The sequence below is a fragment of the Lissotriton helveticus genome, chromosome 8 (assembly GCF_964261635.1).
Source record: "Lissotriton helveticus chromosome 8, aLisHel1.1, whole genome shotgun sequence".
Taxonomy (NCBI): domain Eukaryota; kingdom Metazoa; phylum Chordata; class Amphibia; order Caudata; family Salamandridae; genus Lissotriton; species Lissotriton helveticus.
In genome coordinates this window covers 161,143,773-161,170,727 of record NC_136069.1, presented here as the reverse complement: position 1 = coordinate 161,170,727, position 26,955 = coordinate 161,143,773, and the positions used below count along the sequence as shown (strand labels likewise).

The 26,955-nt window shown below is 45.4% G+C and overlaps 1 protein-coding gene across 2 annotated transcripts in view; it reads right to left on the bottom strand.

Annotated features, from left to right (window-relative positions):
* Positions 1–26,955, bottom strand: part of TMPRSS2 (transmembrane serine protease 2) — a 341,947-nt gene that overhangs the window by 22,996 nt on the left and 291,996 nt on the right. For both annotated transcript variants that reach the window (XM_078656813.1, XM_078656814.1), the window contains one exon: positions 21,272–21,367. In XM_078656813.1, coding sequence (XP_078512939.1) covers positions 21,272–21,367 — 96 coding nt within the window. The remainder of the gene's footprint in view (positions 1–21,271; positions 21,368–26,955) is intronic.

Genomic DNA, 26,955 nt, shown 5'->3' with positions numbered 1-26,955 from the left:
TGTAGCATTCTTCTCCTTCTGCATTTCATGTGCTGCAGCTTCATCTGGTCTTCTGCTCAAGTGGAGGAAGCGAGCTCACACCTTCCATCAGAGTTTGCAAGAGAAGATAGTAAACAGACACCCTATAACAGTCTATGTGCTCGGGAAGAGATCCCAGGTTGTTTTGTAAGTCGAGCCTAGCAGCTCATGCGCTGCTGCAAGACGTGCTGTAATCAATAAAACCACTCTATTCCCACCCCCTGCTTACCATTGGTTTGCTTCAGCGTCGCTCTTCATTGCGGCCTCCTGTCTCGTCCTGCAGTCGATACCTCAATTCCTTTCAAGGCTCAGGAGCACCGGTAAAGTACAATCTACTTACGCTTAACTTTTTTACCGCCTTGTTTGTGAGAACTTCTTTTTTATTGATGCTTTCATCCCATTTGTTTTGCCATACGCTTTAATGTAGGTTCCCTTTGATATTGTTTTAAATTTTTTTGGGGCCCACATCAGGTATCTCTTTTATTTATCGTCTTAATGAATGTTTTATCGTCTTAATTAATGGCGGGCATGCTTTCCCAGTTGTTTTGCCATGAGCTTCAATGAAGGTTCCTCCCTTTTTTTGCAGATTTATATAGCGCAAACTCGACCCGAAGGTATTGGAGCGCTTTAAATGAGCACCAGTTACGTTACACAAGGACACATTCATTATTTGGTGGGCACGGGGAGATGGTGATTTGCCCAGAATCACCGGATGCTAAGCTGATGCTGATGCAGAGGAACGAACCAGATTCCCCAGTTCCAAAGTTGGCAGCTCTAGCCGTAAGGCTACATCCTCTCCACTTGATTTTCTATCCAACACCTTCCCTACTATCCACGGGGACTGGAGTTGGAATAGAAAATTAAACTATTCCACTAACCAGCGCCCCCCAACGCAAGTCGTTGTAACGACTTGCGTTGTAAAAACTGCGTTGTAATGGCATGCGGAGTAAAAGCATGCGTTGTGATGTCATACATCCGTTGTTGGGATCTGGCATGCAACTCTACATTTCTGGCATGTAGCTGTAGACCCACTGTGAAATATTTCTTGATTACAGGGATTTAAAAAGGTCAACTAAAATGACACCACATTTTGAAATGTTCCAAATGTATTCAGGTATTGCTCAAACGTTCTTTCAATCACTAATCCTGGAACTTTGCTAACAGTAGAAATATCTAAGCGGGTGTTTATTGATTTTTGAATTTCTGAAAAGTAATTCCATCAGAAGCTTTTCAGTTTTTCATATGTGCCATAAGGACAAGAACCTTGATGCCCAGAGGTACAGAGTGGTTGTGTGTAGTGGTGAGGATTCTATATTTCCATATGGAAAGTTCGAGACATGGTTAAACTTGGTTCTCCTCGACAATGTGACAGCGGTATAGAGGGGTATAGAGGCTGAGGTATCTTCTACCTAAGTTGTTAGTGCCATAAACATTGGAAGTTTGAATTAAATCACAAAATCCGATATGTATTACATTATCCTGATATTGTGCTTTATGCATTATTTTTTGCTTATTATACATAGTCACATTATTACTTTACTCTGACCCTATTTTAAATTCCATTAAAGAGATATTCTGGTTGCAGCAATATACGATACTTATTGTCTCTGCCCTATGCAAATATGCATTGTGATTTGTTGCAAAAGGTTAAACAGTTTAAACTGGTCACTCTCATAGAGGGCTGTATGTGTGGCAACAATGAGGACATATTACAGTTTTATGTTAATGAACTGTGCAATAGATTAACACAATACTATACATGTTTCTTTTTTCGGATGATGACTGCATTTTTAGAAAAATACTGTCCAGAACAAAGGACAGTATAGCAAGAACTTCCACTCAGTGCTTAAGCACTTCTTCTCACTGACCTGCCCTTCATTTGTCTGCTAGCTCCAGCAGGAGCCATTGTTTCGTCACAACTTAACTGAGAACGTCATTATTGTCATGTTCTTACTACTGGTAGTATGGATGGCCCAGCTGGATCAAAGTATGAAAAATGTAGACTCGTTTTATATTTCTTACAGGCTTCCATAAAATAAATATTGAAATTAAACTTTACAACTGCACCTCACTTAGGAGTTCTGTAAGCATACAGAAGCACAACATCACCGGCCAAGTGACCACATCTCCCACAGCTGCCAAGCGGTCCTGTGTCTGATATTTTCCTAAGTCCTAGCTTCAGAGTCAAGGTCAGTTTGCATGCTGGGATGGATTTGTAGGCCACATTTTAAAATTTGAAGACACTTTATCTGCAAGTCCCATAATGCAACATGTTGTAAATGAAAGGTGAGTAAAGGCTAAAGGTGCCATATATATGATACTGGGGTATTTGCAACAGTAGTTTCCAGGGAAATAAATGGCATTGCAGAGAGCATAATGCTGATTAATACCTCAAAATAAGTAATCGAACGGATTTACTAAGCGTTTTTTCCTTTAGCCCTCTAAAACTAAAAATACGAAGCATCTTTTAAGGAAGCCTTCCTAATGGTGACAGCAACAGCTATAAAGTCGATTTTTTTTTAAGAACGTTTATCATTGGTTTGTGTTGAAATGTACTGTAGCATTCTTCTCCTTCTGCATTTCATGTGCTGCAGCTTCATCTGGTCTTCTGCTCAAGTGGAGGAAGCGAGCTCACACCTTCCATCAGAGTTTGCAAGAGAAGATAGTAAACAGACACCCTATAACAGTCTATGTGCTCGGGAAGAGATCCCAGGTTGTTTTGTAAGTCGAGCCTAGCAGCTCATGCGCTGCTGCAAGACGTGCTGTAATCAATAAAACCACTCTATTCCCACCCCCTGCTTACCATTGGTTTGCTTCAGCGTCGCTCTTCATTGCGGCCTCCTGTCTCGTCCTGCAGTCGATACCTCAATTCCTTTCAAGGCTCAGGAGCACCGGTAAAGTACAATCTACTTACGCTTAACTTTTTTACCGCCTTGTTTGTGAGAACTTCTTTTTTATTGATGCTTTCATCCCATTTGTTTTGCCATACGCTTTAATGTAGGTTCCCTTTGATATTGTTTTAAATTTTTTTGGGGCCCACATCAGGTATCTCTTTTATTTATCGTCTTAATGAATGTTTTATCGTCTTAATTAATGGCGGGCATGCTTTCCCAGTTGTTTTGCCATGAGCTTCAATGAAGGTTCCTCCCTTTTTTTGCAGATTTATATAGCGCAAACTCGACCCGAAGGTATTGGAGCGCTTTAAATGAGCACCAGTTACGTTACACAAGGACACATTCATTATTTGGTGGGCACGGGGAGATGGTGATTTGCCCAGAATCACCGGATGCTAAGCTGATGCTGATGCAGAGGAACGAACCAGATTCCCCAGTTCCAAAGTTGGCAGCTCTAGCCGTAAGGCTACATCCTCTCCACTTGATGTCGTTTAAATTCGTTTTTTTCGCCCACCTCGGGTTTTTCTTTTATTTACCATCTTAATTAATGTTTTACCATCTTAATGAATGGCGGCCGTGCTTTCTTATTTAAATGGGTGTCCGGTCCCACCACTCGTTAGGACTGCTATTTTTTTGTTGTTGTTTTTAGGTCTGGCCTACGCAGCGAGCCTGAGCAGCATAGGAAAAAGACCTTTTGGAATCGATTCACTTTTCACCCTTAAAACATGCACACGTTGCATTGCTTTCAATGGCAACGCATGCACATTTGACGATTCCCTTGCGGGAGCGAGCTTTAACACCATATGTTTGTAATTAACTTTCAAACACATGGTGCCTCTGGCTTGCTCCCATAAGGGAAACGCTGTTTTGATTCACGGTCGCACTCCCCTCAACCCTCCCACATTGTAAACCCACGGCACTGGGAGCCAGCAGGGCCATTTGTCTTGTGTCAGGTTTCCTTGCCGCTTGCTGCTTGCTGCTTTAAATAGAAGGCGCGTGTAATTTCCTGAAGAGCTCGCGCATTCCATTGCCGCTTTTCTGTGCCCGACTGCGCTGGGTTCTGCTTATACTGCATTAAGCTTATGCTAGCTTAATATCGCACTGCCTCCCAGAGCACTGGACATATGAGGTATTGCTATTATCCATTTAAATGGCACTGTGTTTGTCGAGCAGAGAAGGATGAATAGCAGATTTACCCCTACTGGGATGTGAATTTTTCAACAGCAAGTCACACAGGGTGTCCGCAGCATGCATTCCTCTTATTAATGGCTGCAAAACATTGTTGCTGCTGCAGACTGTAATGTTGTAACTTAATATCGGACTAAAGATAATTTCTTTAAAGTGCATTCTGCATTTAGTGGCCTTCCATGATTTTCATTCCATTATTTGCAGTTTGAAAACCCCCCACCATATTCAAGTTATGACAAGAGCAAAACGAGGTATCTTAGAGGACATGAATTTCTTTAGTAAACGGCCGACACAGAATATCCCCATCTCAACACAGAGGCTTCTGGGGTGGCAGTGTGCGTGTATTGTTAGATTATATTATTGGAAACACATTTTTCGTAGTCTTTTTGGGGCCCAGGGGTAAGCCAGGGTACTCGGACCTGAAATGCGTTTGAACTTGTTATTGATTTATATGCCGTTTCGACTTCAGGAGTAAGGACTTGTGTGCTCCCATTTCTCCCAGCATGGGGTTGAACTCTGGATGAGAGCAGACTTCCTGCTACAGGGACATCCCTGCCCATTAAACAACCAACACCCTTCAAGCCCATAGAGCCGCCTCCCACTCCTTTGCTTCCTCTTATACCCTGGTCAGCCAGGGGTCTGTACCTTTAATGCCGAGCTCCCCTTGGATTAAATAATGGGCCAGCTCCTATTCCGAAAATGCAGATTTTAAAACATTTGTTTTGGTCAAAGCCTTGTAACCCTTGATATCCCTTCATGCCCCACAGTGTTACCATCCCTGTTGTAAGGCGGAATGTTTTGGCCCTTTCTATCCTCCAGTGTGGTTGCTTCCTCCACAGTTTGTTGACCAATGTTAAGAAGCGGTGCCCAGTCGCTGCTCCCCCATGCAGCATTAACTCCGTGTGACCTAGAAGTTATAATGGCAATAATTTATCCGGCGTACTAGATCAGAGGGGGTAGCCTGGGTCAGCTGTCTGACCCCCCCGGCCTTGCAAATTCAAACTGATGCTGCGCGGGTCATAGAGACTACCAGAAGCCACTGCAGGCTTCTTCCCTCCCCCACACTCGGGCGGACAAATGGGCCTATGAAGCCATCATTGCCATTTCTATTAGCCCAGCCAGCATCCAAATTACTGCATGCACATTAAACATGCTTGTGTATTGCTTTCTGATTCTCAAGCTCACCTCCACGGGATGCCTTTAGCTTCCTTTTGTGTGTTGGTGATTATTTTTGGGCATAACCAATAGGTCTCACCTTGGGGACCTTATAAGTGTTTAGCCATGCAACGGTTGATGTTGTTGCACTAAGGATATTGTGCTGCATAAATAAATACTTAAAAGGTCCCAAAAGAGAGACCTATTGGCTATGCAAATGCTTGTGTTTTATAGAAATCTAGTGCCCATGCTGCTGCTGCCTGCCTCCTGTTGCCACAGGGTCCCTGCACTTGTCTTTTCATGCTTTCTCATCTGCAGGCACACTAATGCACACAAGCAGGGTCACTCAGTAACACTTGCCACTCACCGTCCCACCTTCCCTATCCCCTGCTAAACACATTATTTCCAAATACTGCTTAGTTTCTGCTGCATTTGGGCGCACTTCTAAATATATTTAATTGGAGTGGAAAAACATTCAAATTTCAGGCCATTTGCATTTACCAATTAATTCGGCAGCCTTTCTTTCCAATTTAGCCAACTTACAAATAGCAGCTCGTCTGGAGAGGGCTCTTTTTCCGCCTGGGAGAGGGTACATAATTAATCACATACTAGGACGATGACAGGCAATGCTGCCAGAACATGTGCTCGTGTTTACAGACTGCAGCCTCAACCGAAACGAAAATTAACCTGCAATCACTGGCTTCCTTGCAGCCGACATCTTTAGAATAACTCTGTGACATTTTTCACTTCTCACTTGGTATTGTAGCATATTTACTAGTTTTCAACTTGCTGGGTTTGGGGGTGAGCAGGGTCTGATGAGCAGACTGTGATCCTCGGGGGGAGCAGAGAGAAGCGGTCTCCCCCCGCGGATTTTCGCCCGGGTGGACAGACCCGGTGCGATGACGTGCGTTAGTGCAGGGCAGCGCGCGCGTAGATTGCGGCGTAGGCGTTAGTTAGGTGACGGGCGCCATTTTAGGTTCCGGTTTCAAGGAGGCAGGGGCTTTTTGGCGAGGCCCGCCCACCCACCCCTTTGCATTGCAGTTAAAAAAAAAATAATAATAATAATAATAATTTGTTTATGTTCATTTATAAATGTTGTATGACAAAACAGAGATGTTAATACTGTAAGATGCCACAGTTGGTCAGGCAATTGTTATATCATTTAGCTGGAAGTGGCGGAATAGGGGGAGGTCAAGATCTAGAGCGGACTTGACCGTCCTTCATGAGAGAGGGTGGGGGGAGGTACAGTATGGGGGAAAAGGAAAGAAAAGATGGAAAGTGAAAGATTTTGGAAACATGGGGGAAAAATGCACGAAAAGGAAGTTATATTTGGTTTTGGAACAATACAGTTATAAACAAAACAAATGCAGAAATAAAGGTTATGGTTTTGGTACAATATGCAAATTTTAATGATTTTGATGATAAATGGAAAATTCAACTGTTGAAGGTTTTGTGGATATTGATGATATTGCCTGATCTAACAAATAAAAGTGGCCTTTTATGCTTCCAGTGATAGCTGTCTCATTGCGGTGGGTCTGGGTTATCTTGGGCGAATTCCACCTTGAGCACTCTCATCCGTTTACTGAAAACGGCAGGCATGCTGGGTTACAGAAATGTTGTCTTCTGTAATGCTGTTTTTGGTATGGCACAACTTTGACGGTTGCATTCTCACCTGGTGCTGTTAAATGGTGCAGTGTGTAGACTTGTGCATGTTTTCTATGGTGTATGATCTGAAGAGGTTCTGCAAGCTCCACCCTCCCAACTGTAGAGACCCACCCGGTCTCTCTCCTACAATGTTGCCACTAACAGGCATGCATGCACCCCTCGGGCAGGCTCGACCCAAGTGGATAAATAAACGGCGGAAGACCGCTCGGGGTCTCCAGGCCAAGAGAATGACAGCAGTGTCCAGTCTCTCTCTAAGCGCTGCTGCGGCCTATGCTTCACGTGGCCTTGCCGGGATACACTGGCGACAAGGCCGGTCGTGCCTCGCGTGTACATTGCCTTCGGCCCGGCGATCAGCTGTGAGTATGCGGAGCCCACACGCATCGCTCCGCTCCACTACTGCCTGCGGTGTGAGGAGTCTGCCCGGTGCCTCCCTGGATGCGAGGTGTGTTTGCAGCCTGCATCGGCCGTCGCTTCCGTGGCCGCCTGTCCGACGTCTGCAGGGACCGGCTCCGAGTTCTTCGCCGCTGTGCCTTGAGCCTGCCCATCCGCCTCCCAAAAAAGACGAAGCACGTACAGCTTGCGGCGCTTGCTGCGGCTGATGTCTACCTGGGGTGAGTGCCTGCTGTGTATAAAATGTCCCCGCTGAGCTGCCTCACAGTGACGCGGTTGCCTCTCCCGCTGGCTGGCGTTGGCTGCACCTGCACAGGACGTCGCGCTCCTGCAGTCAGTCCCTCCACCTCCATCTACCAGCGCCCAGGCCTGGTGAAAAGCACCAATTATCCCGGCAGCCTAACCTGCTGTGAGGCCCTGATCCAGAGCTGCCTGGCCTGATGCCTGCACTCTCCAAGAAGATAGTGAGGTATCAAGGGGGAAAGAAAAGAGGATTCCTTATCCAGCAGAAGGAAAAGAAAGAAAGGAGCAAGACAAAAGGGATAACACACCAGGATCATCAACAGGGCTCCCCTGCTCACACAAGGGTGTGGCGCCTGGACTGCCCCCCCCCCTGCAATAATAATAATAATAATCCACATTTGTAAAGCGCACAATCACCCGTAAGGGTCTCTAGGCGCTGGGGGCCGTCGGGAAGATTAAGCGAGCTATTGCCCAGAGTCACATGGTGCTGGGATAACCTGCCGCCGGAGCCGGGGATCGAACCCTGATCCCCAGATTCCAGCGTCAGTCGCCCTGGCCGCGGCGCCACTCCTCTGCAAGCACAATAATGAGATGCCAGTCACCTCAGTCAACGCCAAGGAGCGAAGAAGCCTCTTCTGCGCCAGGGCCGGCCTTAGGCATGTGCAAACTGTGCACTTGCACAGGGCCACCAAACCCCAGGGGCCACCACGCCAATATATATCCTTAATATAATAATCCTCTGAGGATGGATAAATATTTGCGTGGCTGCCCCTGACAGGGATTTGGTGGCCTCCTGCTCTGTTCCACTTCCAAACACCCCGCCCCCCGCCCCCCTTCACTGGCCTCCGCGCCTCTTCCGGGGCCTCCTCTTCCGGGGCCCCCTACCTATGCTCCCTGCCCAGGGCCGCCATGAACCTAGAGCCAGCCCTGTCTGCGCCATCAGGGCCCCAGGCCAGTCCATCATGCGTAGTCACACACTAGTGCGCACGCCAACCCACGGAGTCGTAGCGCCAACACCACGATGTCACACCGGTGCACAGATACACAGTCGGCATGAGCAACCCACCCACGACTGGCGCTGCTGGCCAGCAGGCCGAGGGAAGCAATCCAAACAGCGGTGCCAATACACCACCCCCAGGGCACAGCAACACAGCTGTTGCGCCTCTGCCACCTTTCAGCGAAGCCTCAGACTCTGCTACGGCTGCGCCAAGATGGAAAGCATGGGTTGGACGGCTCATTACTTCAAAGGTACCAGGGAGACCAATGGCACCGTGAAACGGTCGCTTCTCCTCTACTACGAGGGGTCAGAAATATATGACCTTTTCAAGAAGCTCCCCAACACAGGCAATGACGACGACTAGGATGCAGCGGTTGCCGCGCTCAACAGGCACTTTGACCTCCAACTTAACCCCGACTTCGAGAAGTTCAAGTTCAGAAGGGCTTCGCAGTCGGACACGGAGTCCGTCGACATGTTCTACCGCGGCTGCGCTTGCTGGCCAGCACGTGCACCTTCACAGATCAGAGGGAGGAGATACGAGATCAAATCATCCTGGGGTGTCGCTCCAAACTCCTGCAGAAACTGATCCTTCGTCAACCTGGGATCTCTCTGGACTAGATCCTTGTCTTGGCCCGCTCCCACAAGCTGTTGGATGTGCGAGCAGATGAAATGGAGGCTGCCCTACACACACCAGTTGCCGCGTCACATGCGTCCAGGCACATGCCCATCAAAGAAGAGAAGGTCAAAGCAATCTACACAACCCGCCAAGCACCGAGAATGCCACCTGGTGGGCCGTGGAGAGGATCACTCAGCGACGGCCATCTGCGGGGCGAAGGGGAAGACATGCTCCCACTGTGGCAAGCTCAACCACTACACCAAAGTGTGCAACAGTGGACGGTCCAGGCAAGCTCCTTCGAAGCCACGAGGTATGTCGCAACGCCTTCGCCAGGTCTCCATCAACGATTTGCCATCGACAAGGGAACTCCCACAGCAGGAACAGTGCCTTGCTCTTGATGATGATGATGATGAGGTGTTTGTCATGTCGTATGTCAGCAGGATTGACCATCGCCGAAGGCCACCACCAATGTGCTCTGTCTCAGTAGAAGGAACGGAGGTTGAGACCCCTCATCGACATGGGTGCATCTGTCAAGGTGATGGACTCTGAGCAATATGATCACCTGTCGCCACGGCCCAGGCTTGCGCCCTCCAGGGCCTAGATTTATACTTACGGAGGGACGAATCCACTTCCTCTCCGAGGAGTTATCGATTCCAAGATAGCCAGTGGGACGTACACCACGGAAACCAGGTACCATATCACAGCAGGACGGAAGGGGACACTGCACAGCTGCCATACCGCTGAAGACCTGGGGCTTGTCTTCTTTGCCACCCAGATCCACGACTCCCACGCCGAAGCGATTCTGAAGGAGCTTCCGGCACTATTCACTGGACTGGGAAAACTTAAGGGGAAGAAGTTCAAACTCCACATTGACCCCACAGTGAGGCCAGTTGCCCTAAGGCACCGGCGAGTGCCGTTCAACCTTCGTCCCCAGATCTCGATGTAATTGAGAAAGTCTCTGGCCCCACCCCATGGGTGTCTCCGCGGATTGTGGCTCCCAAACCCAAGCAGCCCGGAGCCATTCGCCTCTGCGTGGACATGAGGCTACCGAACACGGCCGTCAAGAGAGAACGCCACATCACTCTCACCATGGGCGACATAGTCGCAGACCTGAATTGAGCCAAGTGGTTCTCAAAGCTGTATTTCAACGCAGGGTACCATCAATTAGAACTTGAACCAAAGAGTTGGTACAAAACCACCTTCTCGACGCACGTTGGCCTCCGGAGGTATGAGAGACTCAGCTTTGGGGAGTCGTCGGCAGCCGAAGTCATCCAAAACGCCATCAGAGAAGCACTGTCGGGTCTGCAGGGCGGGATTAACCTCAGTGACGACATTCTGGTGTTCTCAGACACATTAGAAGATCATTACACTCATCTCCGAGCCACCCTGAAGAGACTAGAAGACTGCGGGCTAACCCTTCACAAGTTAAAGTGCTAGTTCTACCAAGAATCTGTTGATTTCTTTGGGTACACCTTCACCAGAGAGGGACTCCTAGTAGACCCCAAGAAGGCCGTGGCCATCCGAGCAGCCAGCACACAGAAGAACCCTACAGAAGTAAGAAGCTTACTCGGCATGGCCACATACTGTGGAAGATTTATTCCAAACCTCGCTGCCAAATCGGAGCCACTCCGGGCTCTCACACGCAATGATCACAAGTGGGAGAAGACTGGGGCCGCCAATAAAGAATTGAACGACATCAAGGCAGGACTGCTAGACAAAACAGTAATGGCTTACTTCCATTCAGGGCGGTGCACTGAACTGATCATTGACGCCGGCCCAGTGGGCCTGGGAGCGGTCCTTCTTCAGGAGCAAGGCCCTGATGTCTGGAAGTCAGTGGCCTACTCAAGCAAGGCCCTCACTGACACTGAAACAATAAATACCCAAATCGAGAGGGAGGCCCTGGCCATTAAATGGGCGTGTCAACATTTTCACCTCTACTTGTGCGGCCAAGAATTCCACGTGGTGACCGACCACAAGCCTTTACTCCAGCTCTTCGCAGGATCGTCCAGACTGGCACACCCCGAGGATTGCGCGATGGGCGGTGCAGCTGCAGTCATACAATTTCAAGGTCATGTTTCGTCCCGGTGCCCACAACCCGGCCGACTACCTGTTGCGCTACCCTGAGTCCATGACACCTCCAGGACCTTCATGAAACGCAGAGGTGTTCGTGAAGATGGTGCCGCAAAGAGCATGTCCCACAGCTATGGTCGAGAAGGTCGGCCGTGCCACTACCGAAGATGAGAAAACCACACTGATGAACAATGGCTGGGCATATTTTATGGATGGAACCCGCACTTTCACGACAGAAGTCAGCCATGCTCGACAACAGCTCTGGCAAGTGCGCCACGAACTCAGCGTGGGGGAGCAAGGAGTTGTCCTGAGAGGACATCTGATCGTGATCCCAGAAAGGCGGCAGAAACAAATCCTCACGCTGGCACATTTCGGACACCAGGGGATGGCCAAGACAAAAGCCAGGCTGCTGAACAAGGTTTGGTTCCCAGCAATGGATTCCATGGTGGAAGAAATGGTGAGACAGTGCCATTCCTGCACCATTACAGGGGAAGACCCGGTGCCAGTGATCACTGAAGAGCCAAGTGAGACCCACTGGACAAAAATTAGCCTTGACTTAGGGAGTTTCCCCGACGGGCGTCACATGCTAGTAATAGTCGACTCTTTCTCGAAGTTCCCCATTATGGAAGTGGTGGCGTCAACTGTGTTCACACATGTGAAGAGAAATCTGGACAAGACATTCGCAATGATGGGGCTGCCCGAGGAGATCAAATCGTGATCCCAGAAAGGCGGCAGAAACAAATCCTCACGCTGGCACATGTCGGACACCAGGTGATGGCCAATAAGGCCAGGCTGCCGAACAAGGTCTGGTTCCCAGCAATGGATTCCATGGTGGAAGAAATGGTGAGACAGTGCCATTCCTGCACCATCACAGGGGAAGACCCGGTGCCAGTGATCACTGAAGAACCAAGTGAGGCCCCCAGGGCAAAAATTAGCCTTGACTTAGGGAGTTTCCCCGACGGGCGTCACATGCTGGTAAAGGTCGACTCTTTCTCAAAGTTCCCCATTGTGGAAGTGGTGGCGTCAACTGCGTTCACACATGTGAAGAGAATTCTGGACAAGACATTCGCAATGATGGGGCTGCCTGAGGAGATCAAATCGGACAATGGACCTCTGTTCCAGGGCCGGGAATTCCAAGAATACCTCGAAAACAAAGCGATTCATCACCGGAAGATCCCCCTGTTGGGGCCTCAAGCCAATGAGGTGGAACGTCTGATGCGAACACTTAACCAAGCACTGCGCATTGCCGTAGACCAAGGAGAAGACGCACAGGCGGCACTGGATCAATTCCTTGGCACCTATTGTCAGATGCCCCACAGCACCACCAAGTGCGCGCCGTCTCACTTACTGTTCAAACGGGCCCGGCGAGACAGTATCCCCGTCAAACCCGACGTGGGAGCCTTTGGAAAGAGACAATGAAGCAATTCAGGCAAGAAGGAGAATGACGAACTGCAAGGTCAGTGAGTCCCGCCGGGCACAAGAGCCCCAGCTAAGAGTGGGAGATCATGTCGTGATCAAAGATATGCCTCCTGGCTGGAAGTTCAGGACACCCTACGAGACGGAGGAATGGACCATCGTTGGCATTCAAGAGATCATGGTCATTGCCCAGCGGGGACAGCAGTCTGTTATGAGGAATGTGACCAGTTTCAAGAAGATCCGGGTGAAAGACTCTGGACATAAAGTGTCGGACTATCCTGAAATCACCCCGAATCTCTTCCCATCAGCCTCGCCGGGAACACCGTGTCCATCATCGTTGAGCTCACAAAGGTTGAGCGAAGAGACTATTCCCATGACTGGTTCAGCCCATCCTGATGAAGTGCCTAAGTCACCCGTGAATACTCAGTCCAGCGCAATAGCCATTTCCAGCTCCCGGAGCCAGAAGTATTGTGTCCGGCCGAATCCTGTGCCAAGTCGAAGACTGAAAGACTTTGTATACGTCTCTCCATGAATCCGAGGGGCCTGATGGCCAAGTACTGAAAGAAAGGAGGGAATTAGAGAGCCACTCGGTCTCTTTCCTACAATGTTGCCACTAACATGCATGCATATACACCTCGGGCGGGCTCGACCCGAGGTATAAATAAACGGCGGAAGACCGCTCGGGGTCTTCCGGCCAAGAGAGTGAAAGCAGTGTATCCTGTCTCTCACTAAGCGCTGCTGCGGCCTGTAATTCACGTGGCCCCGCCCGCTACACCAACCAACTAACCAGATAACATCGGCTGGGTTGCTAATTGTAGTGTTCGAGGATGGTGTGTTCGGTCAATTAGGTTTGCAGATTTAGTAAGCAAGCTCTTTGCTAGATTGTTTACTGCCCCGATACTAGCACCTAAAAGACTTGTGTACAGCACCTTGTTACCTCAAGCTGTCTTTCACTATCTTGGTCCCGCTGTCCAATACCTGCTGGGAGTGGTCAGGGCATAGTGGATATTGTGGTCATGGCTACTCCTTTTTGCGAGAGTTACCTCTTTCCTAGCTCTCCTGTCTGGAGAACTTGTTGTGGATGGTGATGGAGTGGGTGTGCTTGTTTTCTTACTGTGTGGCACCATGCAGATCCCTTCCAAGTTGGCAAGCTTTCAGGGCGGCAACTAGCCTTTGAGCATGGAGCTGCAAAGACTGCAGGGGTCATCGAACAAAGAAGAATCCCTGTGCTTGGCCCTACCAGGTAGTGTGCAGTGGTGTCAATGGACGATGGGCCTCTCGATGCACTTTCTCAGGCATGACAGGCTGCTACTATGGGGCCCATTCCTCCATGCTGTGAACCGTGGGCACTTTTGAGTATGTGGCTATATTGTCTCTTCCCTTCAACATGACACCAGAGGCTGCACTGCTGTGGCATAATACAAGGACAACTAGACTGCATTCCCAAATTTTCACATGATGGTCAACCTCAGGGATTTTTGTAATGAATGAATGAAAGGATTTTTAGAGCACACAGATACACAAGAGAGTCCCGGCGCTAGGCCAGAGCCTGTAGGAAGTGTCGGAGGCATCTTATTCCTTAAACAGGTGGGTTTTAAATTGTTTGCGTAGTAATGGGAGACCTGTTTGAGTTTAGTTTCGTTTGCATACTAATAATGTTTTACTTGACCTTTCTCTAAAGTCTGAATATTATATCTACCAGGAAATTAAACCGGATGTGTAAGAGCACTGTTTTTTTTGGGGCGATTACTACCAAATTACCTGCATAGGCCATGATAGAAAAAGGAGTTCTTCCAAGCTTATCCAAGGGGGGGAGGGGGCATTTAAGTGGAGCAAAGTCACCTCAGCTCTATACAGATTAAAAAGAGTAAGCACTAATATACATCAGGGGAGAGGAGTTAGCCTAACGGCTAGGGTGTTCAACATCGAATCTGGGCAATGTCGCTGAACATCCTGTGATTCTGGGCAAATCACTTAATCTCCCCATGCTTAACAAAAAAAATGAATGTAGCCACATGTAACGCAACTGGTGCTATATAATGCGCTCTGATACCCGATACCTTTGGGTCAAGTTTGCGCTAAATAGAACTTCGTAGACAATTTGTTGTTTTGCTACTTGGTGTTAGCTTAGCATGCCCCTGGCATTAAGTTGGACCTTCTCCCTGTTTCCACAGATAATGTTCAAATTAAATGAAGCAGGTCCGGATCCATGCCTATTCCCTCTCCCATCATATCTGTCTCTGAGAGCAGGGTTGACTGATTTGCATATGTCTAGGTATAACTGGAGTGGCATGGAGAGCACAAAGACAATGGATTGAAGCCCAGATCTCTGTACTGGTGTGAATGTTTGACATTGTTCAGCATTCTGTGCATCAATTGTTCTTTTTGCATTAGTGGCCCCGAGTGGGACGGGTATGCCGAGATTTGGCTCTCATGTTTCTTTGTCACTGGATTCAAGCTAGCGTGGCTGATGAAGGGTGAAACTCCGAAACCTGTCCCTGGGTGTTTGTTTCCAGTCCAGGAAGGACCAGGCCTTGCAGTCGGGCTGGACTGTTCCCATGGGGAACGTTTGACATTGTTCAGCATTCTGTCCATCAACTGGTCTTTTTGCACTGATCATAATCTACATCATGTTAAAGATCCCCACATGTGCACATTGCATTGAACTAGCCACAGCAGCTTCCCTTCCACTACCAGACATTCCAGTGACATCAGGTAGTTGATATAGAGAGGGTCTTGCAAAAACAACAAATGAACCTGATTGTCAAAATAAGAGGCAGACAAGTGTGGTTCTCTGATCACTTGTCCTTGGCTGAGGGTGCTATTTTGCATTTGTGATGAGTAAGCCTCATCAAACAGAGGTTTGGACAGGTGTCCATCAATTAGTTTAATTCTTCATACTGTACCTTGTGTCTTCTTGATCCTGCCTAATGGTGCCTGGGGAGTCATGTGAGCAGCCAATAAAGTGCGAGAAAGGTACCAAAACGTCATTAACCTCACTAATCTGTATTATTGTGTTTTACTAAAAACAGCCTATTCAAGTCAGGCAGGGTAAAAATATTGGTTATCTCGAAGACAACATTGGCAGTAGCTATCCCTTTTCCTCTTCCAGTCAGTGAGATTCAAGCATTATCAGTATTGACACAATACTCTATGCCATATTTCAAAAGGATAGTTCAGCATTTAGGATCCATTTCTTTACTCATTCCCAAAGTGGGTCAAAGACTTTCAGTGAAACCAGATGATCTATCAAACAAACCCTTATGCAGGCTCTAGACAATTTACACGTTTCTGGGCAGAAGAATCCCCAGGTTCCAAACTCGTTATCACCTATGGATAAAGTGTATATGGAAAACAGGATTTCAAGTCATCCATCATCATCTAAATCAACTAGTCTCCAGAAACCTAACATGGTAAACACATACTGGGGTTTGTCTTCCAGATGCCATAAACATAAAAAGCTTCAGAACCACAGAACCATAGCCTTATGGAAGCCTTATCACATTGACTCTGTGTTACCATCTGCACAGCCATGTGATTTTGGAAGCCCTACTCCTAGGTCTACAAATCCAGGGTTATTGCTAGTAATCCTGGACATGTCTGAGTGTTCTAATTTAGCAACCTTTGCAGCAGTTCTCCTGATATGCCTGCAATGTTTCTTCCATTCCATAAAGAAAGAAGGCTAATGTATATGCTGGGGGCCAATTAATGAATGAAAAATGAAGCATTTCTATAGCGCAAGGCTACTCAAAGAGTGTCCTGACGCTTTAGGTATGCCACAGGTAAATAGTCACAGAGTCAATGCCCAGGATCTAAATAGGAATGTTTTCAGCTCCTTCTTGAATTTTCCTTCTTCAGGGATCTGTCTGAGAAAGTCTGGTAGAGTATTCCACATATTCACAGCCTTGACGGAAAAGGGAGAGCCACCCCTCCAATGTTCCTGGAAACGGGGGGGTTACAATGAAGTGCGCTGAACTAGACGCAGCAGTATCCCAGGGCAGTATGCTTTGACACGATGAATGAGATACTGGAGTCCATGATTATAGATAGCTTGGTGTGTTAGGGTCAGTGATTTATGCTTAATCTGCTGATGGACTGGTAACCAATGATGCTTAATTTGGAAACTTGACACTGAGGTAAATTTCTAGATTTTATATATTAAGCCGACTGCCATGTTCTGCATGACTTGCAACCTCTGGATCAAATATTCCAGGAGGCCCAGGTACAGAACATTCACGTAGTCCAATCTGGATAAGATCAATGCTCTAACCACTGCGATGTGTGCCTCGCGAGGAAGTAGATGAAGAAACATCCTTAGCATGCGAAAAATCCAGAAACAAGACTTCACTGCTGACACCTGCACTCTGAATGAGAGCTGGGAGTCCAACAGTACCCCCAGGTTTCTGGCCACCTGATATTGTGGGATTCCACCACATGTTCCTGTGGAGACATATAAATATTGAAGAGTGTAGGACTAAGCGATGAGCCCTGAGGCACCCCCACACTTCAGATCTTTACCTCCTGAGGCGTATGGCTTCATCCAGACTACCTGTTTGCAATCTTCAAGGAAAGAGCCCAACCAGTTCAGTGCTGAACCTGTTATACCAAGGTGTTTTAGCCTGTGTAGCATGATGTAATGCTCCACTGTATCAAATGCAGCTGACAGGCCCAACAGTACCAATGCCACATTGAGGCTTGCGTCCATTCTCTATTCTAATGGCACTTTTCACAATTCTGAGAGCTACACCCTACGAAGATTTTATATGGCTGGTCAGCAGTTGTTTGGGAGCTGACAGGTGAGGCATGTTGGGTAAATGCACTAGGAGAAATAAGAGCACTGCTTGAGATGGATCTCAGTCACATCCCAAGTGTAGCTAGATGCACTACAAAACAGTCAGTTCATTAATATCAATTCATTTATTTAAATGCCAGCCTTAAGGAAAACAGGGCATCTCCTAAAAATGGCCACAGGAACGTATAAGAGAGAAAAGAAAGCAAGATATTACTGAAGAGATGTCGCTGTTCCCTTCTCAAGGATGCTGTTTGGCTTTCCATAGAATTTCTCACCCAGGGCGGCCATCTGGTTTCTTGGCACCTTGTCCACCTCAAGAAACCTGATCATAAAGGCACTGCCCCTAGTGACCGACTCTTCTCACAACTGCTGAAAAAAAACACTAAAAGAAAACAACTATCATTGGGTTTTGCTGTTTGAGTGGTTTGTTTGGAAGTTGGCATGGCTCTCCTCTGTGTGCCAGTTGTAACCAGACTTGAACTCCTAGCCTGAATATACACTGGCACAGTGGCCTATGGGCATATCAACTGGTGTCTAACCCTCTTTAACCTAATTGCTTCCATATACCTAAAGTCTGTGTGAGGCATTAAGGACCTGGTGTACCTAACAACCAATCATATTTTACCAAACCTCTCACAATTACATTCTTACTATGAACTCACTAACTTAACATAATTTAAATAGCGAAAGAGAAGGTAAAACATTGTTGGTTGCTATTGCTGTAGGAGATTGTATATTTGCAGTAATGGGTTTTGATGCACATAGGCGGTTATTAACGTGAGAGATAACATACTATTTTGATCACTGTATACTATCAATCAATCAATCACCACTTGCATAGTGCACAGCTGCTTCCTAGGAGGCGTCCTCGTGCTAAAGCGGACAATTGACAACCAGTACACCCAGTACCAAAAAGGAAAGTTTTAACTGTTGTCAAAGAGAAAGCTTTTCAGTTAATTTTAAAAATTTAAGCAGCTTTACACAGATTTATTGGGAGAGTGTTCCACAGCTTGGCTGTCAAGACTGTGAATCATATTCCTCCTTGCCTCAACAAATTTTAGGACCAAAAGCAGCAAAAGGTGGTTTGATCTGAGTGCTTTACATTGCTGGAATGGGCACAGTCTTTTTGCAGCTACGCAGGTTCCTGTCCATAAAAAAATCTAAAACCTAGCGTTAGAGCTTTAAACTTTTTTCACAGGTAGACACTGTAGTTGCGTCAAATGAGTATATATGGCCTGCCCGTACGGGACTCCGGATCAACCTTGCTGCCACATTTTGCAAGTCTGCAAATCAGGGAGTCCCAGATACAGACTGTTTGCATAGTCCAACCACTAAGTGACCAAGGTAAGAACCACAGTCTTACTAGTCTTTTCTGGTATCAGGTGCAACATCTTCCTTAATGATCTGAGTTTGGAAAAGCAAGAAGATGACACCTGCTTGATTGTTTAGAGAAAGAGAGTCTTGAGTCAAACAGGACTCCCAGATCTCTTGTTTGGTCTGCAGGGGCCGATGTGCAGTCAAGTTCCTCTGGCCAACATAGGCTAGAAGGAGGAGGAGGAGGTGAGCATATACCAAAGAAGAGAACTTCGGTGTTATCCGAGTTCAGGTTTAGAGAAATGTCATTCATCCATCCTGCAACTCCTTTGAGGCATTCTTTAAACTTACCCAAGGCTGAGCCTGAGTTTTACTGGAAGGACAGCAGAAGTTGAGTGCCGTCTGCATATGACATCACTTGTACACCCCAAGCTTCAATCAGTTGAGCCAAGTGGGTTAGTTAGAGATTAAAGAGTATAGGGCTCAGTGCAGAGCCCTACGGAACGCCATTTAGTATGGGCATAGAGGAGGACGAGAATGGCTCATGGTGGACTCTCTTTGATCTATCTCGTAGATATGACCTCAACCACAAGAAGGCTTTCCCTTGAATACCTGCCCCTTCGAGTCTCTCTAAGAAGGTGGCATGCGAGACTGTGTCAAATGCGGCGGATAGGTGCAAAATGACCAACATCGCTATGCGTCCACAATCAAAATGTTCTTTGATGATTTCCGTGACTTCCATTAAGTTGGTCTTGGTGCTCACCCCTTGCCGGAAGCCTGATTACATATCATACAACAAGTTATTCGATTCTAAGTAGGCAGAAAACTGTTTATCAATTTTTCCAATATCTTTGCTGCTACCGGCAAAAAGGAGAGGGGTCTAAAATTGTTCAGCATGGCTGGATGGGCTGTGTGTTTCTTGAACAGAGGAGGCAGAAAAGCTTGTTTCCATTCTGATGGAAAGAGACCCACCTCTAGCGATTGATTCAGAGTTTTGTTGAACAATGGATTAATAGTAGGGGTAATCATTTTTAAGATTCTCAGTGGGCATGGGTCAGCTGGTGTACCTTATTCACACTTTTGATTTCTTTCAAAGAAATGTCCTAGGGACTTCAAGGAAGTTTGCTATTTTTTATATTTGTGAGTTGTCACAACATCAATAAAATTCTCTGTTACATAGCTTGCTGGAAATATAACATAGATCTTTTGAATTTTGTTGTAAAGAAATAATGATAGGTCATCACACAGTTCCCTAGAAAAGCTCAAATTGCAGTTGACAGCCTCCGGGAAGAGAAAGGAATGAACAATTTTTTATACTTCCAAAGAAGTGTTCACCATCAAAATTTGTGAGGCTTAATATTCTCTCCGTACTTCACAGATAGCTTTGCAGACGTTATTCAATTCTTTCTAGCTTTTCATAGTGGCTTTTTTTCTCCCTCAGTTCAGGTATCAACCAGATGGATTAAGATTTGGTCCTCTATATTTTTTGAGGTTTTAAATGTACTACAGAGTCCAGCATATCGGTAATCCATTTATTAAACTTGGCCACATGCGTATCCAGACTCCCTGCTAGAAGGGGCATCATAGCTTGTAGCTTTTGGGAAAGAGATGTCTCTGTGATTTTAGGCCATACTCTGGAAAAGGATGGAGTGCGGTTACTTTGGTGTAATTAAAGTCTGGATCACTTCTTAAGTAATATAGCATGGGCCTTGAATTCCACGTATTGAACTATATGTAAGTTTCTAAACCTACATCACCATGAGTTGACTATGAAAGGCTAACATTAATCTCAACATTGGTGATTGTTTGGGGCTGCATAATAGTCCAACTTTTTTCCCCCACTATTCAACCTAATATTAGACCCAGTCAGTGCATAATTTCTAAAAGAGCAGGTACTGGGGCTCAAAGTTTTGTTCAAAAGGTCATGGCTAGGGCTATAAGGTGTTGGGGTGCTGAATATCACGGCTGCATAGTCTTTATTCCACCTCATGACTCTCTAATCTCCCATCACCCCATACTCCCTGCCTGATTACCTTTCTTATGCAGATTCCTTTTCATCCCTGCTTATTCCCTTTGTCACTGTTTTTCCATCTTCTCTTTCAACCTATTGTGTTTTCCTCTGTCTTGTGTTCAATAAAGGTCTGTTGAAGAAACATAGATGTAAGTCTCCAAAAATTAGTGCCCGTGTGATCCACCTGCAATCACAGGTTCAAATGAAGCACTAGCCCAAACCATACACAAATCAGCTGTGATACTGCTCCAATAGGAGCAGTACAGACCGAATTGACAAGCTAGGTTCTTTCTGAACACAAGCAACCCATTACTGGTTTTGGCCTATTTGTGCCTCTTGAGTCGGTTGCACCTTGTTACCGGTGGAATAGTGCAAACAACAAAAGAAATAGTGAGCATGGGTCCTAGGTTTGGGCATACTCACTCACTTAAGACGTCAATTGAGAGAATAACAAATGAAATCGAGCGGCACAACAGAGGTACAACAGTAACAATGAATTTACCTCCTTCCTTTGTCGCCCCCCAGCCTGATATCCAGCATGGCCTCGGAGCCTCCCACATCATCCCATAGTTCGGTAGGCAAACTGGCTTTACAAGATCTGTGGGTTGAAATCAGACACAAAACTATGGAACACAGTCTTACTACTAAGCAGGTAAGAGAAAAAAAAGAAAATTACACAATATTAAGCACAGTATTTCAAATATGCATGCTTTATTTTCATATGTTTTGCCATGTAAATGGTAATTACCATTACCCCGTTGGGGTATCTGTGCGCTATATCAAAATACACTAAAATAAATAAATTAATAAAGAGGAGGCTGATTCCCTGTCATGTTTCCAGTATAACCATCAAGTATATAAATGAGTTGCATTTCTAGCCATTGTATGTTAAAGTATCTTATTTGCATATCCTGAAAGTCTGATACCTGTTCGCTCTACCTGGACCTATTTTGGAAACAGATGTGTTAAGCCCACTCAGTGAAATACTTTGATTTAGTATTCCAATGAACATTTGCTTCCAAATATCAGAGCATTTGCCTAATGTAAACTTCATGGTAAAGCAGTCAAGTCTACCCTCTAGTAAAAAAATAAATGCTATTTTTTAATTATGATACATCTGAGAGCCCATAAATTGGGGGTCAAGGTGTGGCACAGGAAAGGGGGTCTAACAGTTAATTTACACTTTTTTTTTTACAAACCTGATGCAAAGAAATTAGCAACAATGGCAAAAGTGATAGTAAATCAGCTAAGCATTCTTCAGGACCAGAACCCCACGGTGGTATACGCACGCTAAGGCGTATCTTGACCTGTGGGGGTTGTGTGAAAGGCAAAACTCACGGTTTTGCCAAAGTGGCCTTGTGGGATTTCCAAAAAGCCGCTGGACTGTGAAGAGGTTATCGGCTTCACGTCATGAATCCGGGAGGGGGTAAAGCTACCTGTAGGATTTCCAGAATGGTACTCTCCCTCGTGCAACCTATCTCTTGTCTGCCATGGACCCGTGAGGTTTGTGTTTCACACAATCCCCACAGGTCATGATACGCCTTAGCGTGCGTATACCGCCGTGGGGTTCTGGTCCTGAAGAATGCTTAGCTGAATTGCACTCGTAAGCAGAAACATGTTGACCACTATTTACCTTGTATATTAAATTGGACGAGCCTGGTCAACCTAACCAACGAGCTCACGTCCGTCTCACTTGTTTTTAACGATTACTGGTTTTCCACCATTAAAATTACTTTTGGATAAAACCAGCCATCTTTTAATCTGCACCACCCTTACACTAACACCGTCCCAAAAAACCCCGCTCTGCTGTAATTCAGGCGTCGTAGCACACCAGGGGGACATTCGGTCCCTCTGGTGGGAACCCAATGATGAAGCATGTCACCAACTAGGTTGGTGAGTGAGGGTTCTTTTAAATAAAGAGGTTTTTCCTCGTGCTGTCCTTTAACCTTTCTTATTTTCACTCTTTTGTTGTTAGTAAGTGTATTCTTTGGGGGAACGAAGAGTGAATTATCCCTCACTCTCTAGTTGTTACAATATAACATGCTTTGTGGCCATTAATATGGAAAGTGTTCAACACAAATCTAGGTGCCTGTAATATAATTTTCAAAAATGTCTTATATTATTGTAAATGTATATGCAATTCTGCATCCAGAATATGGCCAAATGGGTTTTCAGTCACAATGGCTAGGATGTATTGAGATTCCGTTTTCCTTAAATCAATAATTCTGTCACCTCCTTGTTCTTTCTGCCTCCCGATTTTTAGGCCAAGATAATTTAATTGTTGGCTATCACTCGAGTGGTGTTCAGAAAAGTGTTTTGTAATTGGATAAAAAAAGTATTTATTTTTAATGGCTCGCATATGTTGGAGTATTCTCAGTTTCAATTTGTTGATCGTACTCCCCGCGTATTGCTTCTTACAGGGACATTCCAATACGTACACTACATATTTGGATTCACAGATGATATGGTCAAGGATATATTCTTTTTTCCTATTTTGAAGTTAAAATGATAGAGAATTTTGACCATGTTGACCATGTTCGCAGGCCTTGCATTTTGAACACTTTCAAAATCCAGGAGTATTTAGCCAAGTGGGCTTTTTAGGTTCCTTGATCTCAAGATGGCTGTGTGTTTGAGTATCTCCTTAGGAAGTTGTTCTTCTGTATGTTATGCTGAGATTAGATGGTAATTTTATTTTCAATGTCTCATCTAGCATTAGGATGTCCCAGTTTTCCTTTATTATGTTTTTCAATTCAATTCTCTTTTTTCATTATTGATGGCTACAATTAACTGTATTGTCTCATCTTCTTCTTTTTGTCCTTCTAGACTTTCTTTATGCGATGTTAGCAAATCTATTCTTGATTTGAGTTTAACTTTTGTTCTAGCTGTTTTTATGACTTCCAATGGGTAACCTCTCTCCAAGAAGCGAGTGGTCATCTCATCAAGTTGTTGTTCGATGTCACTTATTTCTGAGCAATTTCTCTTAGCACGGAGCATTTCTCTGTACGGTATGCTCCCCTTTGGATGTTTTGGATGCCCACTGTTGTCGTGGAGTATAGTACTGCAGGCAGTCGGTTTTCAATGTATTTTTGTACAGATCTTCTGGTTCTTGATGAACACTTCCACATTCAAAAATATCATACTATGTTTGCTGATTGTAGATGTAAATGATAAATTATAGTTATTCATATTTAATGACTGGACAAACTTTACAAGATCTGGTTGTTCTCCTTCCCAGACCACAAAAAGATCATCAATACATCTTGTCCAGATTTTGATGTTGGACTTGTGTTCGGTGTTTAATACATCAGCTTCCCATACTGCCATGAGTAAATCTGCATATGTGAGGGCAAATGATGTACCTATTGCTGTTCCCTGCTTTTCGAGAAATAGTTGCCCATTGAAGAGAAAGATGTTATGAGTTAGGCAATACAGCAATATTTCTAGGAGCATCTCTGAGTGTTCCAAGTAGCTCAATGATCTTGTTTTTAAGAAATATTTCACGGCCCTTACTCCATCTGAGTGGAGAATTGACGTGTACAGAGAGGTCATATCTATTGTTGCCATGATGCATATATCGTTCCATTGGATATCCCGGATTTTATTGAGGAAATTGGTCGTATCCCTTAAGTATGAGGGTAAAGATGTTACGTAGTCAATTAAGAAGATGTCAATGAAGCATTATGTTTTTTCGTTGAGGGATCCAATCGAGCTCACAATAGGTCTACCTTGTCGATTGATGATTCACTTTTGTACTTTTGGTAGAAAGTATATGGTTGCTATGATGGGATGTACAACCTTCAAGTACATATACTCCTCAAAGTCAATCAGTCCTCGATCTTTCCATGTCTGTAGCTTTAGATGGTTTTCCTGAGTCCACACCTGCATCGGATTATCGTTCAGTTTTTAAAAGTGATCTTCGTTTTGTATTTGTCTGTTAGCCTCATTTATATATTTCTCAAGATCTTGTATGACAATATTTCTCCCTTTATCCGAAGCGTTAACAATGATTTGGGGGTAGTTCTGTTCGGGCCTTGTGTTTCCCTGGTGTCAGATTCCATGATTTCTTTTTGTTCTTCTTTGACTTTGATTTTATAGTCAATAATTTGTTAATGTCTTCAACCACAATTTCATGGAATAGATCTATTTTATTCCCTGGTGGAAGCTGGGGACAGAAGGTTAATTGAACCTTTAGTCCACTAACTCCACCTTTCCACATTGAGATGCCCATATTCTGGCAGAATTGCATGTCATCCATTGATTGATTTACTTGCTTAGGATTTTCTCCTAAAGTTCTTCAAGTTCTCAATGTTGGTATGTCTCTTTGATTTAATAATGAGATATCAGTTTTGCACAAGGAAGTTTGGGTTAGATTTTGTGGTTTGTCCAAATAGTATTTTTCAAGCTTTAATTTGCGACAAAATTTGTACATATATATATATATATATATATATATATATATATATATATATATATATATATATATATATATATATATATTACCTACTGGCGGTCGCCAGTAGGTATATATAGTTAGGATTTTTTTCCTATGGGATTTTTGAAAATTCTATGTTGAATAACTTTGGCGTTTGAGGACGGAATTGGCTGAAATTTTCAGGAAAATGGAACATTTTGTTTCTGAGCAGCCCCTGAAAATTTGGGGGGGTTTCGTCAAGGGGGGGGCCCGAGAAAAAAGGGGGGTCCCAAAATGCGTTTTTCCCATGCAATTTTCCATAGGGCAGTTGGACTCACTTTTAGCTCGAACGGCTGAATGGATTTCCACGAAACTTGGCAAAATTGTAGATATTGTTTGCCCGATGTGCCTTTGCTAGGTCTCAATATATGTGCTCCAGTGGATTTTGATAAATTAACGTTCAAAAAAATATATATATCTGTAACAGCGCTCCGGTTAGCGCCCCGGTTCGCGTACCTGACGCGTAACGGAACTTCGCGAAGCGAAGCTGATTGGCTCTCCGGTGTCTGTCAACATTCTAAACAGTCCGGAGCGGCCGCCATCTTGTCTCTCGGTAGGATCGAGAGACAAGATGTGGTGAAAAACGAAAGGTGAATGAAGGAAAGGGGGCAAGGTAGACCCCTCCTGACCCCCTAGGATTGATGAGGGGGATATTAAAGTGCCCCGCGGGGCAAAAAAGAAAAAAAAATGTTTACGATTTTTCGCCGTAGAGGCGCGTCCCGGTACGCGAACCGGGCAGCTCACCGGGCAGCTAACCGGCAGCGTAACGGGAGTCTGAGGAGAAGCTGATTGGCTGTCAACATTGTAAACAGTCCGGAGCGGCCGCCATCTTGTCTCTCGGTAGGTTCGAGAGACAAGGTGTGGGGAAAAACGAAGGGGGAAATGAAGGAAAGGGGGCAAGGTAAACCCCTCCTGACCCCCTAGGATTGATGAGGGGGATATTAAAGTCCCCCGCGGGGCAAAAAATAAAAATAAAAAATTTGCGGTAGAGGCGCTTCCCAGTACGCGAACCGGGCAGCTAACCGGCAGCGTAACGGGAGTCCGCCATCTTGTGTTTTTGGAGCATCCGGTTCGCGTACCGGGTAGCGTCCCGGTAAGCGTAACAAGGGGAAAACCAAGAGAAACAGTAAAAAAAAAATTAAGGGAATAGATTTCCAGCAAACTTGGCAAAATTGTAGGGACTGTTTGTTTGATGTGCCTTTGCAAGGCCTCAAGATATGTGCACGTGTGGATTTTGTCTAATTAAGGTTAAAAAAAATATATATATCTGTAAGCGTGCTCCGGCGCGCTTACGTTACGGGTTTTGTTTGCGCTGCAGAGCCGATACGTCACGGTTATGCGACGCGTCATGAGGCGTCTCACGTGGCTACGTGATACGTCACGTAATAAAGAATATATTTTACAGCTATAGATATTAGCTTTTAAAAAACCAATGAAATTCACTGAAAAAACCATAGGTTATAGACCATATATAGTTAGGAATTTGCATTTACAAAACCTTGAAAATTCACTGAAAAAACCATAGGTTAGAGACCATATATAGTTAGCTGGACATTTTATTGACATAAAACCAATGAAATTCCATATATAGTTAGTTGCACTAACTATATATCGCGCACCCGCAATCCACTGCTGATGATGTCACATATTACATCATTCATGACATGGTCAGTGACATCACTGATGACATCTCAAATGACATCACTGATGACATC